At 40.7% G+C, this 14,243-nt stretch overlaps 1 protein-coding gene and 1 long non-coding RNA gene across 4 annotated transcripts in view; both read right to left on the bottom strand.

Moving 5' to 3' along the window:
* Positions 1-13,640, bottom strand: part of MINDY3 (MINDY lysine 48 deubiquitinase 3) — a 102,188-nt gene extending 88,548 nt beyond the window's left edge. For all 3 annotated transcript variants that reach the window (XM_036453092.2, XM_045585811.1, XM_036453100.2), the window contains exon 1: positions 13,411-13,640. In XM_036453092.2, the coding sequence (XP_036308985.1) occupies positions 13,411-13,504 (94 nt within the window). In that variant the 5' untranslated portion in view covers positions 13,505-13,640. The remainder of the gene's footprint in view (positions 1-13,410) is intronic.
* On the bottom strand, positions 10,690-11,950 carry LOC123652874. Its single transcript, XR_006742414.1, has 2 exons — positions 11,859-11,950; positions 10,690-10,850 (listed from the first exon to the last, which is right to left on the bottom strand). It is a non-coding gene; the product is annotated as an uncharacterized LOC123652874 (long non-coding RNA).
* Positions 13,641-14,243: the final 603 nt, after the last annotated feature.

Below are 14,243 nucleotides of genomic sequence, written 5' to 3'. Positions count from 1 at the left end.
TGGTTGCCCCTAACCGCTTCTGCCTGCCAGCCTGATCACCCCCTAACTGCTCCCCTGCAAGCCTGATTGATGCCTAACTGCTCCCCTGCCAGCCTGATGGCCCCCAATTGTCCTCCCCTGCCCTGATGGCCCCAACTGCCCTCCCCTGCTGACCTAATGCCCCTCAACTGCCCTCCCCTGCCAGCCTGATGGCCTCCAACTACCCTCCCCTGCCAACCTGATCACCCCCAACTGCCCTCCCTGCAGGCCTGATTGCCCACAACTGCCCTCCCCTGCAGGCTTAATTGTTCCCAACTGTACTCCCCTTCTGACCTGATTGCCCACAAGTGCACTCCCCTACCAAGACCTGCCTCCTCTGGCGGGCCCTGCCTCTGCTGTGCATGCAGCCATCTTGTGACAGTCATCTTGTGAGGACGTTAGGGAGTGATGCGTGAGAGCATGACAACCACCTAGGGTATTATTAGTATAGATATGAGTCATATAATCTTATTGGTCACTTTGCATAATAAGGTTACACCTGATTGGTTAATTCTTGGTATGATACTAGAAATCTTTATATACAAGAATAGACACCTGATTTTTTTTTTAAATCACTTTGGAGCAAAAAAGGGTAATTACTATTCTGATTTTTGTAAAATTATACCTTTTGGTCAGATGGGCAAAAATGTATATTTTGGTGTGCTACAGAATTTTGGTAATAAGTTTATGTATGCCATGTGATGAAAAAGGTTAAAAATTGTTGATGTAAGATGATCCCATCCCTACCTACTTCCTCTCTCTTTACTTTTTAGTCTCTTTCAAACAGTATTTATATGTGTATCATATATTTAAGAACAAAAACACCTTCAGATCCACCAAAACTCCTTGGAATTTTGCCCAAAGGAGATGAAAACATATGTCCACAAAAAAACCTGCAAACAGATGTTTATAACAGCTCTATTTATAATTGCCAAAACTTGGAAGCAGCAAAGATATCTTTCAGTAGGTGAATAGATAAATTGTGGTTCATCCAGACAATATTATAGAATATTATTCAGTGTTAAAAGGAAACAAGCTTGCAAGCTATGAAAAGAAATGAAGAAACCTTAAATGTGTATTATTAAGTAAAAGAAACCAAAGTGAAATGGCTACATACAGTGTACAATGCCAACTAAACTATGGAGACAGTAAAAAGATCTGTGGTTGCCAGTGGGTTGGAAAGGGAGAGATGTGAGATGAATACTAGTAGATAAAGCACAGAAGATTTTTAAGCTACTGAAAATACTGTTGTTGTAGGCAATCAGACAGACAAGTAGAGCAAAGACTATGGGTCAGGTGCCCAGCAAAGGGCAGTCAGTTGTAGGGTGGGACCTTGCCCCCAGGGACTTTTCCTCCCCTAGCATATTGCTGGTCAAGCAGTTTGGACCCCCTGACCTTTCCTACCTAAAGATAACATCTATGCCTCAGTTTCAACAAAACCGGCCTCAGGACCAGCTGCACTGAATACAGAGCACTTGCCCTGTTGTCAACCAATCAATCAATGGAGACCACAATCCTGACAGGACACATCTAGAAAACTGCTGAGTATTATATTGAGATCTTCTCCTGGGACCCCCCCCTAAAATCTCTATCCTTAAGCCACTTAGGATGGAGGGCCCAGTGTGCTCTCTGTCCAGGGAACACTCCTGTGCCTTTCCCTTTCCCTTCCCCTTCCTCCTCTTGACCCAGGCACATCACCATTGGCTTCCTCACTCCCAAGCTCCAAGGGCCCTTCCTTGACCTCTAACTTGTTTCCTAAAACCACTTCTTCTAGAAATTACTATTTCTACCTCTGTAATTTACCCAATAAATGTTCTCTTACAGTTTGGGTCTGGATTCTGAATTCTTTCCTAGCCAGAGCCCAAGTACTGAGGTTGCTAAACCCAGGTTTGGTCTGACCCCACTGGTATTATACCTGGTGCTGTTCCCACCACCTACAAAACTATGATAGCGCAATGTTGGCATATCATTTACATTTGTCAAGACCCATAGAATGTACAACACCAAGAGTGAACCCTAATGTAAGATATGGACTTTGGATGATAATGATATATCAACATAGCTCTATCAATTGTATTATAACAAAGGTACCTACCACTCTAGTAGAGGATATTGATAATAGGGATGACTGTGCATACTATTGAGGGAGCAAGTGATATATGGGAAATCTCTGTATCTTCCCCACAATTTTGCTGTGAACCTAAAACTGCTCTAAAAAAGAAAAGTTTTAACTTAAAAACTCATTTGACCATAAAAAAAATAAGACCCTTCACCAAAAATTCTAATCACCATGCATTCTCTCAAAGCCCACTTAGTTGTCTATATGCACTGTCTAAATTTTCTTATCTCACAATTTACTTAATCCACAATAATCTGGTTTTCAGTCTGTGGCTATACAAATTCATTTTCACTGTTAGGTCTGATCAAATAATCAAACTGATATGCCCTCCCCTCAGAAACTGACCAATAAAAGCTATTTCTTCACCTCTTTTCTTTTTTAATCTCCCAGAAAATTATCAGAAGTGTTGACCACTGACTTTTTTTTTTTTTTTTTTTTTTTTTTTTTATCTCAGAGAGGAAAGGAGAGGGAGGAGGTAAGGGAGGGAAACATCAATGATGAGAGAGAATCATTGATTAGCTATTTCCTGTATATCCCCTCCTGGGGACTGAGCCTGCAACCCAGGCATGTGCCCTCGACTAGAACTGAACCTGGCACCCTTTAGTCCACAGGCTGACGCTCTATCTACTGAACCAAACTGGCTAGCACCACTGACTTCTAAACCTTTTGTCCCTTGGTTTTATTGGTTCCTCTTGCTCCCAACTGTTCTATTTCTTCTCAGTCTCCTTGATCAACTCCTTTTATTTTTTTTTTTTGTTGTTGTTGTTGTTTAAATTTATTTTTTTAATATATATTTTATTGACTTTTTACAGAGAGAAAGGGAGAGGAATAGGAGAGAAACATCAATCAGCTGCCTCCTGCACACCCCCCACTAGGGAAGTACCCACAACCAAGGCACATGCCCTTGACCGGAATCAAACCTGGGACCCTTCAGTCCACACGCTGACGCTCTATCCACTGAGCCAAACCGGTATCGGCTAAATTTCTTTATTGATTAAGGTATCACATATTTGTCCTCATCCCCCCCATTCCCATCCCACACCCCTCAACCATGGATGCCCTACCCCCTGTTGTCCTTCCTCAGGTGTTGGCTTTAGAATACATTCTTTTCATTCTACACATTCTCCCAGGGCAGTGGTCGACAAACCGCGGCTCGTGAGCCACATGCAGCTCCTTGGCCCCTTGAGTGTTCTAACGCCACTTCTTCAAAATAGACTCGCCCAGGACGAAAACCAACTTCTGCGCATGGACCACAAAGTTTCAATCGCACTGTACGTGCACGCCTGCATGTGGTATTTTGTGGAAGAGCCACACTCAAGGGCCAAAGAGCCACATGTGGCTCGTGTGCCACGGTTGTTTGCCGACCACTGTCCCAGAGTAACTCATCTACTCCCAGGATTTAGTACCCCACATAGATAGACTCTAAACGCTTTAACATGGTTCTGTGTGATCTGGCTTCTGGTACATCTGCTACCTCATCCTTTGGCGCGCGCGCACTCGCGCTCTCTCTCTCTCTCTCTCTCTCTCTCTCACAGACTCCAAGCACGCTCAGATTCTTTCAGGTCCTCAAATATCAATTTTCTCTCTGGTTTATTACCCTTTGAGCATGTTCCCTCAGCTTGAAACATATGCTAAACTCCGACTTATCTTTTAGGTTTCCCTTAAGATAAGATCCTCTTACTCAAGGTTCCAAAACATACCTTGTGTCTGTCCATTTCTATCACATCTCTAGTCTACTTTCAGGTTCAAACCACCATCATCTCTTTGTCATCTAGAATACTGTGAAGAATTCCCAACCAGATCTCTCCATTCCACCCCTCTCCACTCCCACCCCCAACAAGGGTTCACCATAGTTACCAGAGAAATTATTTTAGAAATGAAAATGTGATTTTGTCACAGCCTGCTTAAAATATTTCTATGGTTTCTCACTGCAATTAGCATGAAATGCAAACTCCTTTTTATGACCTAAAGACAATGTATGATCTATCAATCCAACTTTCCCTTAGTTCACTCTTACTTTCATCATCTACAGAGACACTGGGCCCTTAGAACATCCCGAGGTCTTTACCTGGGGCCTTGATGTTTGCTGTTCCCTCTGCATGAAATATTCTTTCTCCTTCTCTCTTCAAACAGCTGAATCCTTCTTATTCTCAAGCACTCAATTTAGGTATTGACTCCTCAGATATATATTTTCTGACAAACCTATCTATGTAGATCTCTCTTACCATCCCAGTATAACCAGTACTTACTACACATATTCTGTAATTACACTGTTACTTGTTTATTAAATTTCTTACCTTATAGGTAACTTTTGTCTGTTCCACTGACCACTGTTTTCCTACTATGTCAGATAGTTAATGCTCAGTAAATTCTTGTTGAAGTTTTGGGAGTGAAGATTATGGGAGTTTGTTTCTAGGCATGTTAAGTCTCAAAAATATAAGACAATAATTTGGCAACATTTAGAATGAATGGGAATTATAGGTCTGGATCTTGGCGTAGGGAGTTAGGATTAAGGATAGTAACTTGAAAAACCAACTTGACAGTTAAAGTGAATGAGAACAGAAGAACAAAGATAATGAAGTTAACCAAAAGTGAGCAGAGTGTGAGTCAGCAAATGAGATTGACAATGATTAGAAAGGTAAGAGAAAAATACATTGAGGTCCTAGAAGGAAAAAATCAGGAAGCAAAGACTAGTCAATCATTACAAATTCTGATGAGTTGAGTTAAAACATAAATTAAAAACCTGAGTTAAGCATGTCACTGGGAATACTAAAAAATAAATTTAGAGCACGGGGGAGAGTAGCCCTATTTTAAAGGGTTATGGTGTGATTCAGACTATAAGGAGAAACAGTAAATGTAAACTACTTGTTAAACAAGTGAAGGGGGGAAGGATAACTGTGAAGGGTAGCTGAGTAAAGAATTATTGTTTTTATAAACTAAAGGGCATGAGTTTTAAAAAAAATGAAAAGAATGGTATGTGGGAAAGAAGAGTTTAAGGATTCTAAGTCCTGAGAGAGCTGAGAAAGTGCTGTGGTGGTGCTAGCTGTGGATAAAGTATAGTCTACAGAGCTCTGCAATTCAAGACCCTTTCGACGGATCTTTCCATGGCAATACCAATACGTTCCTTGCCTTTTCATTCACTGTAGTGGTGCAAAAGCAATACTGGGTTAAAGTGCCGATGCCTTAAACACACATCAAGGCAGTGACATTGAGCTATACCAGCAGTCATTGCTCTAATAAGCACTACCAAACACACAGAGATAGCTAATTTAAAAATGTCCTTACTGCTGCAGTAAAAACTACTAATTTTATTAAATCTTGACCATAAATACAATATCCATTTAAAAAATATTCTATGTGACAAAATGAAACTACCCATAAAGCCCTTTTGCTATATACTAAGATATTACGGTTGATAGCTGTCTCAAAGAAACAGCTGAACAATTATTTAATCTGCAAGCTGATCTGATTTTTTTGTGGAGCCCTATTTTTACTTTGGGGTGCTACTGACAAACTACAATTATTCAAACATGAGTATTTGGCAGACAATTTCTCAGAAATGAACGAAGTAAACCTGATAATTCAAGGAAAATAACTGATTATTTTTGCCACTGATAACATTTCAAGGATTCAAACAATAACTAAAATTCTAAATAACTTGTGTCCACCACTGTCAGCTTCACAGCTTCTCAAAACTCAGATTCTCTAATGAGATCAGTAGTTATAATAATAAACATGACCTTTGGTATAAAATAATGAAATGTATTAACATTTGAAAGCTCTGTTTAAACCAATGGACCAATAACTTCCAAATGACTAATTCATGCTGTTAGAAACTAACGTACGGGTAAAAGAGCCATTCAAAGTACAAGACCCAACAATAGACTTCAGTTTAACAGAGCACAAAAAGTATTCAGATGTGGCTTCAGATTCTGTATTGCAACTAACCTCTATGAACCTACCACTTATAGTAGTGTAATATCAAAGAATATCCATAATTGTCTGAAAAGGCTATTACAATACCCATACCTTAGCAACTACCTATCTGTGTGAGGCTGGATTTTCTGCATGCACTTCAACCAAAACAAGATATTGTAACAGACTAAACGGAGAAGCAAGGGGAAGAATCCAGTTTCTTCTGATGAGCTAGACATTAAAGAAATCTGCAAAAATGCAGAACAATGCCACAGGTCTCACTAATTTTTTTTTTTTAATACTAAAATCCTAAATAATTTTTTAGAATGTAAAGGGGACCTGAGTTCAAAATGTTGACAGCCACTGACCTAGGAGAAGTAACTCCTAGCTGGCTTCTAAGTAAAATATTTAGATAAAGCGATGATACTTATTAAGAGGGGGAGGGGAAGAGGAAAAATTTAATTTTGAAAAACATAAAAGCTAGCAAGTATACAGAACTAAAAGAAACATTGAGGGCTCAGCTAAGATTTGTGTTTTTTAATTTTGAAAAACATAAAAGCTAGCAAGTATACAGAACTAAAAGAAACATTGAGGGCTCAAATTTTTTTCTAGCAATACACAGTAGCCTGGGAGAAATAAATGATAGGCTAAATGGAGGACTGGAAAGAGGTACGGTGGATGGGGAAATTTCAAAGACAAATGAAAAGGTGCTGGCTTTCATGTTAAGACAACCAAATCTGAGGTCCAACCTATGAAAAAGAGATGAAGCCAGAGGGTTCCACTATTTGTCTAACTCTTTCCTTACTGGGAATAAGGAAAGTCCTTCATATTGGGCTTATGTTCAGAAGCAAAATTAGGCTATGTTAAATTTTCAAGATATGTAAGAAATATAAGTCAGTAATGGGTTTACATTCTTGCCTTCCATAAAATTACTAATTACATAATGCAATTTTCAAGAACATGGGTGGGGTTTATAGTTTAAACTGTATTACAGTGAGTTGCATTTGTACTTTAAATATAAAAACCCCATGGAGAAAATTCTAGGCAGATCTGCTTTATGCCAACTGTTTAATTACAGTATATATATATTTGAGTGTGTTAACTGATAATAAAGAAAGGTTACTGGAGCTTAAAATGAAATAAAGTCAGCTAAATAAAAGTTAAGTATTCTACCCTAAAACAGGACTATGCTAAGTAGGTTTCTCCTTTTACAAGGTTTCACTTGAGTTTGATTTTTCTTGTCATTTGTTCTCATATCAAATTGTTGCCTAGTTTTAAATGGAATTAATTTATCATAAATGGCTGTGATTTTTTTCTGATTAGATTAGAAATAGCCATAAAAAATTTCTGATCCTAAATATTCCACTTTGTATCACATTCCACTGAATTACAGACAGAGAGCCTTATAACTCGCAACTAATTTAAATCTCAGCCATGAACCTCTGAATTATCCAGTCTTTAATTTCATATTAGTGGCCTGGTGCATGAAATTCGTGTACTGGGGTTTGTCCCTCAGCCCAGCCTGCACCCTCTCCAATCTGGGACCCTTCCGGAGATGTCTAACCCAATCCCTCTTGCAATCCGGGACTGCTGGCTCCTAACTGCTCACCTAACCATTCTGCCTGCTGGCCTGTTCGCCCCCAACTATCCCTGCCACCAACCTGCTTGTCCCCAACTGCTCCCCCACTGGCCTGCTTGCCCCCAGCTGCCCCCACCAGGCTGCTTGCCCCAAACTGTTCCCCCTGCCAGTCTGCTTGCCCCCAAACTGACACCCCCTGCCAGCCTGTTTGCCCCTAACTGTCACCCCTGCCAGCCTTCTTGCCACCAACTGCCCCCGCCCCTGGCCTGATCACCCCCAACTGCCCTCCGCTCCTGACCTGTTTCCCCCAACTGCCCCCCCACCAGCCTGCTAACCCCCAAATGCCCCCCCCCGCCAGCCTGATCACACCCAACTGGCCCCCTGACAGCCTGCTCACTCCCAACTGACCCCCTGCTGGCATAATCACTCCCAACTGCCCCCCAATGACAGCCTACTCGCCCCCAACTGGCCCCCACTGCCAGCCTGATCACCCCCTAACTGCCCTCCCCTCCTGGCCCGATCAACCCTAACCGCCTCTGCCTCAGCCCCACACCTTGGCTTTGTCCAGAAGGCCGTCCAGAAGGTCTCCCAGTCTAATTAGCATATTACCCTTTTATTAGTATGGACTAGAAGCCAGGTGCACAAATTTGTGCACAGGTGGGATACCTTGGCCTGGCCAGTAATTGGGGCTGATTGGGGCCAATCAGACTGGGCAGCCAGGGGAAGGGACCACAAGAGGTTGGCCAGCTAGCTGGGGTAAGGGGTAAGGGGTGAGGGGCCACAGGAAGTTGTTGGGCCACAGGAGGTTGGCTGTGGGAGTGCACTGACTACCAGGGGAAGCTCCTGTGTTGAGCATCTGACCCCTGGTGATCAGTGCACATCAATAGCTACCAGCTAATCATCCAGTCATCCAGTCATAACAGTTGCTTAAGCTTTTATATATATATATAGATGACTTACTATGTAATATACACTATTCAAACCAGTTTGACAATTACTGCCTCTACATTTCTAGTAAACAAAAGGCCACAGGAAGATGTGGCTTGTCATTACAAGTTACATGATATTGGTTGAGTCACATCTGCACCAGGCTTTAGTTTCCTCATCTATAAAAATGAGGATAACTATATTTGTCCTTTGCTAGCTCTCAGGATTGTTGCAAGGATTAAATAAGATTTTTAAAAACTGTAAATCATAATACAAATATGAGACAGTATGAACTAAAAAGATTACATATTCAAAGGACTAAGAAATAAACTATCATATAAAATTACAAAGTTTTAAAAAGTTGGATTTTAGGTGAATTATAATTTATGTATGTTGGAGAATGGAAAAATTTATATTTTGGAGGAATAAAAGGCTTTCAACAGGAACATAAATCTCTAAAATGATATGATCCACAGTTTTAACTTATCCTTACTTTGTAAGAAAAAGTAATGATACTTGTGTATAATTGTATTACTTTGATAAATGTTAAATCACTTTATAATAAGCATCCAACTATATTTTGGAATTTGAATCCAAATGTATTATTTCCTAAATATATTTTATATTTATATCTTAACTAATCCCTAAGTTTTCCTAAGTTATTTGTTAAATCTCATTTTTTTAATATTGTTACAAAAACTGTCCTTGACTGAAAGCCCAAAATTCTCATTTCAATTAACTAGACCTCCTCTACCCCCCAAAAAAAACATACCACTGAATTGTTATAAATAGCAAAACTGGGTTTCTCCCTTTCTGGGTAATCATTATGTGAAACCATAATAAAATTTGGAGAAAGGCAGCTAAAAAGCGGGGAGAATGGTTTTTCAGAGTTTATAACCTAGATCAGGCTGTTTTCATAAATGCAGCGTTGGAACATGGCCACACCCATATTATCTAGGACTGCTTTCGCTGCAATGGCAGAGATGAGTTAATAAAGACATTCGCCTTGACAGAAAATGTTTACCAAACAATGAACTAGACAATCAATACTAAAAAGAAACAAATTCCAAACAATAAAAAATTTAAATTTAAAAAGAAGAAACAAATTCCAATAAGTCAAAATGTTTTCATAATGTTTTCATTTGTATGAGATTAATATTTGCTTCTGTTTGATCTAGATGACTTTTATTTTGGTTCAGCTGGGAGGTGGTCAATCTGACTTCTTCTTACCATCGCCACTACTAGTAACCTGGTCCACCGCCCCTGGATTACCACAACTGTCTCTCATTTGATCTTGTTGTCTCACTCAATCTACTACAGTCTCTCCTCAAACACAGCAGTCTGCCAATCCTTTAAAAACTTGTCCCATATGTCTTTCCTTTGCTCTATACCTTTCAATGGCCTTTCATTGCATTCTGAATAACAGCCAAAGTTTAAAACGGCCTATAAAGCCTTATATAAATTGGGGCATACTATTTCTTGCCTCATCTTTTATTACTCTCCCCTTCCCTCATTCCCTCTTCTGCCAAATTAACCTCCTTCCTGTTCCTTGAACAAAAAGCCAGAAATATTCAGTATTAAGTCTTTTATAATGGCCATTCTCCCTGCCCGGAACATTGGGGGTTTTTATTTGATTGATTTTTTCAGTTATCTGCATTACTAACTTAGTTACTTAAAGTGTTTGCTCAAATCTCATCTTCAAATGAGGCCTATCCAGGCTACACCATTCCATAATTCCCTATTTCTTTACCTTCTATTATATATACTTAATTTTTGCTACATTATATTTATTATTTGTCTTCTCTCCCACCCTACTAAATCTAAGCTGCAGATGCTTGGAACAGTTGTAGTTTGTGGGCAGAAGAGAGAGGAGAATAAATGATGCTTATGAATAAGGAGGTAGAAAATATATGCTTTTCCTCAACTGAGTAGAAGGAGAGCAGGCAGGAGAGAACAATTTTCCAAGTTAAAAAAAAAAAAACACCTCAAAACCCTTAAATTACGTGACTGATTCCTTTAAAATAAAAACTGGCAAACTCCCCAAAACCTGCTCTTAAAAAAAAAAAAAAAAAAAAAAAAAAAAAAAGGATTTGCAGGAGTGAGAATTATCTAAAACTGCCAAACAATTTTAAAAAACAACAACTATGTGCCACTCTTGAGGCTTGTTGTTTAACATATTATCTAAAAATGCCAAATCAATTAAGACAGGAAGGTGGAGGGCAAGATTTTGTACTATGGAAACTCTCGCAGCTTACTATTTTAACACATCAAAAAAATGTAACAAGATCTGCCCTCATTGGGTTGCTCAGTTAGTTGAGGCATCATCCTGTACATCAAAAGTTGTGGGCCCAATTCCTGGACAGGGCACATACCTAGCTTGTGGGTTCCATCACCAGGTGAGGCACATACAGAAGGCAACTGAGTGATATTCCTCGCTCTCTACAACCAGTAACAACATATCCTCAAATGAGGATTAAAAAAATTTTTAACATGACCAATCAATATAGTTTCATAAATGAAATATCCCTAGATAACTTTATAAACATTTACTCCAAACAACTGGAACCTACCATTTGTTTCCAACTGACTAATGAGATTACAGTCACCAATTCAGAGCACAGTTACAGACTGAATTAAAGCCAAAGTCAATGTCACATTATGAATGCGGTAAGGCAAGTACAGCAGAGCAGTGTCTCTTGCGCCTAGTCCCATAATCCCAAATGACTGCAATTGTTAGCAATGGTTTCTGTCTCTAAGAATGAATAAGTGAATAAAACGGTTAATATAGCAAACCAGTAACAACATCCTTCTGATACAGAATTGCAAAATTAAAAACACGTATCTGATTGCCTGAAACCTTGATCAATGTAAGACCTTGAAGAATTACATATACACAATATAACTGCACTCTCTAAAAAGCCAAAAAATAAATTCTTTATTTTGAAATGGTATTGACTTAATGACTTAAGGAACTTATGTTTATTACAAGATGGCAGAGCATTAGGGTGTCATTATAAAGTTCTATTTTAAATAATGATTATCCCTCAAATAAATGATAATTTCTTATAATTGTCAAGTGCCTACCAGAGAGAGAACTTTGGTTTACTTTACAAACAAACACTTTTCAAATTAAGCTCCCATTTTCTGAGTATTTACTATATGTCAGGTACTGTGCTAAGCGCCTAAGTGTATTTACATGTCTTTAATCCTCACAACAACCCTATAAGATTGACACCTCTATTATCTGAATTTTACAGAGAAGAAAAATGAGGCTTAAATAAGTTAAAGAATAACTTAAACCAAGAACTCAAGTATGCATAATTCCAAAGCCTGCTCTTAACCATTATAAGAACTGCCTCTCTAAATTTTCCTATATTAATACATTATAGTATTAATATAGGAAAATTTAGAGAGGCAGTTCTTATAGTATTAATATAAATGAAGCTGAATATTATCTTTTTCTACACTGTAAATATTTAATTAATGTTGGCTAATTCCAGGGCAAGTAAAATTTACTTAATCCTCCACAGTCTTGTGTACTTTATAGCTATTCACAATTAGAATAAATAAAAGTGGAAAGTATGTTTTCAAAATAAAATTTGCAAATGTGAGTGTTCAACATTTCAGAAAATATTAGTTACATGACAATTAAACGTGTAAAAAGAGTCAAACTAATTACACATAAATTCACTCCCATTTCTATCAATTTGTGTACAACCATGGCCTGGTCATTTACCCTTCCTTCATGACTCATCTGCAAAACAACAGTAATAGACTAAAGAACCTGATGATAATACATTACTATCCTAATTTTACCAGCTGTTAAAAGATAAATATCTGGGAGGCAGGAAAGGTTTACTTACACCTGATTTTCTATTACAGAATACACATTATGAAGTAGAGACAGGTTTACTATGCTAAAATTCCTCCAAATCCTTTGAGAACAAGTATTCTCTTTTTAAAAAGTTTTAATAACAGTAATAAATAACTATTATTTATTGGCCTGTTTTACATACACACCTATATTACTGATACCTTAATAACAAAAAAGACTATGCTCTTCATCTCACTTAACTTCATCAGTCTTATCTTAAGTCACCTTAAGTCATGTGTCCGTTGTGTTTTGGTAATAAAACTTAAGAATTCGGTATCCAGTGCCTAGGGAAGGGCCTGGCACACTGCATAAACTTAATAAATGTGATTATTTCAGTATTATTCACATTGTCAATAAAACGTCTTCTATAACTCAAAATCTTGACTGGGTAATTAGACTGCCACAGGAAATGCTATGGTTCATATACCTTTCAACTGTAACAGGTACTAAACCACCTCAAAACCAAAGATACTTTGGGTGAAGCAAAAACACTCTGTAGCAACCAACACTGTATTTATGTAGCGAGCACCATGTCTGGCCACATAATTAAAACACAAACAACAAAACTGCTTTTGGGGATTAGCCATTTTACTTTGCAGTGGACTTCCCTCCCTTTAAAATCAGACCAAACGCCAATAACGTAAAGCCTCGTTAGGTGCCAAAGACTCAAGCGACCACGGCACAATTTCTGGGGAAATTGACACCCGCGCACAAGGCACCCCTGGGCGTCGCTGCAGCCCAGCGGCCGCCCTTCCTCCTCTCCGGCCGGAGGGCAGTCCGGGGAGCGGCTGACGCGCTGCGGTCGGTCCTGTGACCACGCTCCTCCGAAGCCTCTCCCGCCCGGCAGCAGGGCGTTTCTGGGAGCGCAGCTCCGGAGCCGGCATGGGGACTGGGACCAGTGCGGGGCGCGCGAGAAGCGCCAGGGCCGGACCCCGAGCAGAGGCGGCGGCGCTGGGAGCCAGAGCCCCGCCCGGGTACCTTGCGTCCAGCGGCAGAAGATGGTGTCAGACAGACCGGGACTGCTCTTGGTGCCCCACACCAGCTCCACCAGCTCTTTAGTCTGTTCGGACATGATGGGGTGCCGGCGAACGGATCTTTGCTTTCAGGACTCCCGCCCCGGAACATGGGGAAGGGGCGGCTCCGGAGACGGGGGGGCGCGGGACGGCGGAGCCCAAGCAGCGGGCAGCTGGGACGCGAGGCGGGCGAAAGGAGAAAGGGCTGCATACAGCCACTGCGCCTGTCAAGACCGCTCCGGCGGCTGCTAAGTTTCCCGTACCGGAAGCTCCGAACCACCCACTTCCGGCTCCTCTCTCGCTGCCACCCTCGCCACACCCAGGAACCCGTAGTCACCTCCCCGGAAACGGAAGTGGGCGTGGAAAGAGGTGCGGACCTCTGTGGGAGCCGCGGGTCATTCTGAGCTCCGTCCCTGGCCCGAAATGTTTTTATTTTACGGGGAGGGAAGGAGAGACGTGGACGTCGCTGTGAGAGACAAACATGGATTGGTGGCCTCCTCATGCGCCCGACCGGGTTGAACCCGCTACCTGGGGATGTGCCCCGCCGGGAATGGAGCCCTCCCCGCTTTGGTGTAAAAGGCTCTCCAGCAGACAGAGCCACACCAGCCGGGGCAGAGGGGAAGCTCTAGTATTGGCAGGCACGCCACATCCGTGGGCACTGCCATTTTTCTGAAATCCTGGACACTTCCTCTGCACACAGCTGTGGTCTTGCCTGGAAGCTAAATCCAAGCCCCAGGGGCCTAGAGCCACAAGCGGCTCTTTGGCCCCTTGAGTGTGGCTCTTCCGCAAAATACCACA

The sequence above is a fragment of the Pipistrellus kuhlii genome, unplaced genomic scaffold (assembly GCF_014108245.1).
Source record: "Pipistrellus kuhlii isolate mPipKuh1 unplaced genomic scaffold, mPipKuh1.p scaffold_m20_p_1, whole genome shotgun sequence".
Lineage (NCBI taxonomy): Eukaryota > Metazoa > Chordata > Mammalia > Chiroptera > Vespertilionidae > Pipistrellus > Pipistrellus kuhlii.
Note: the sequence above shows the minus strand (reverse complement) of the source record. Positions and strands in the feature narration are given on the sequence as shown.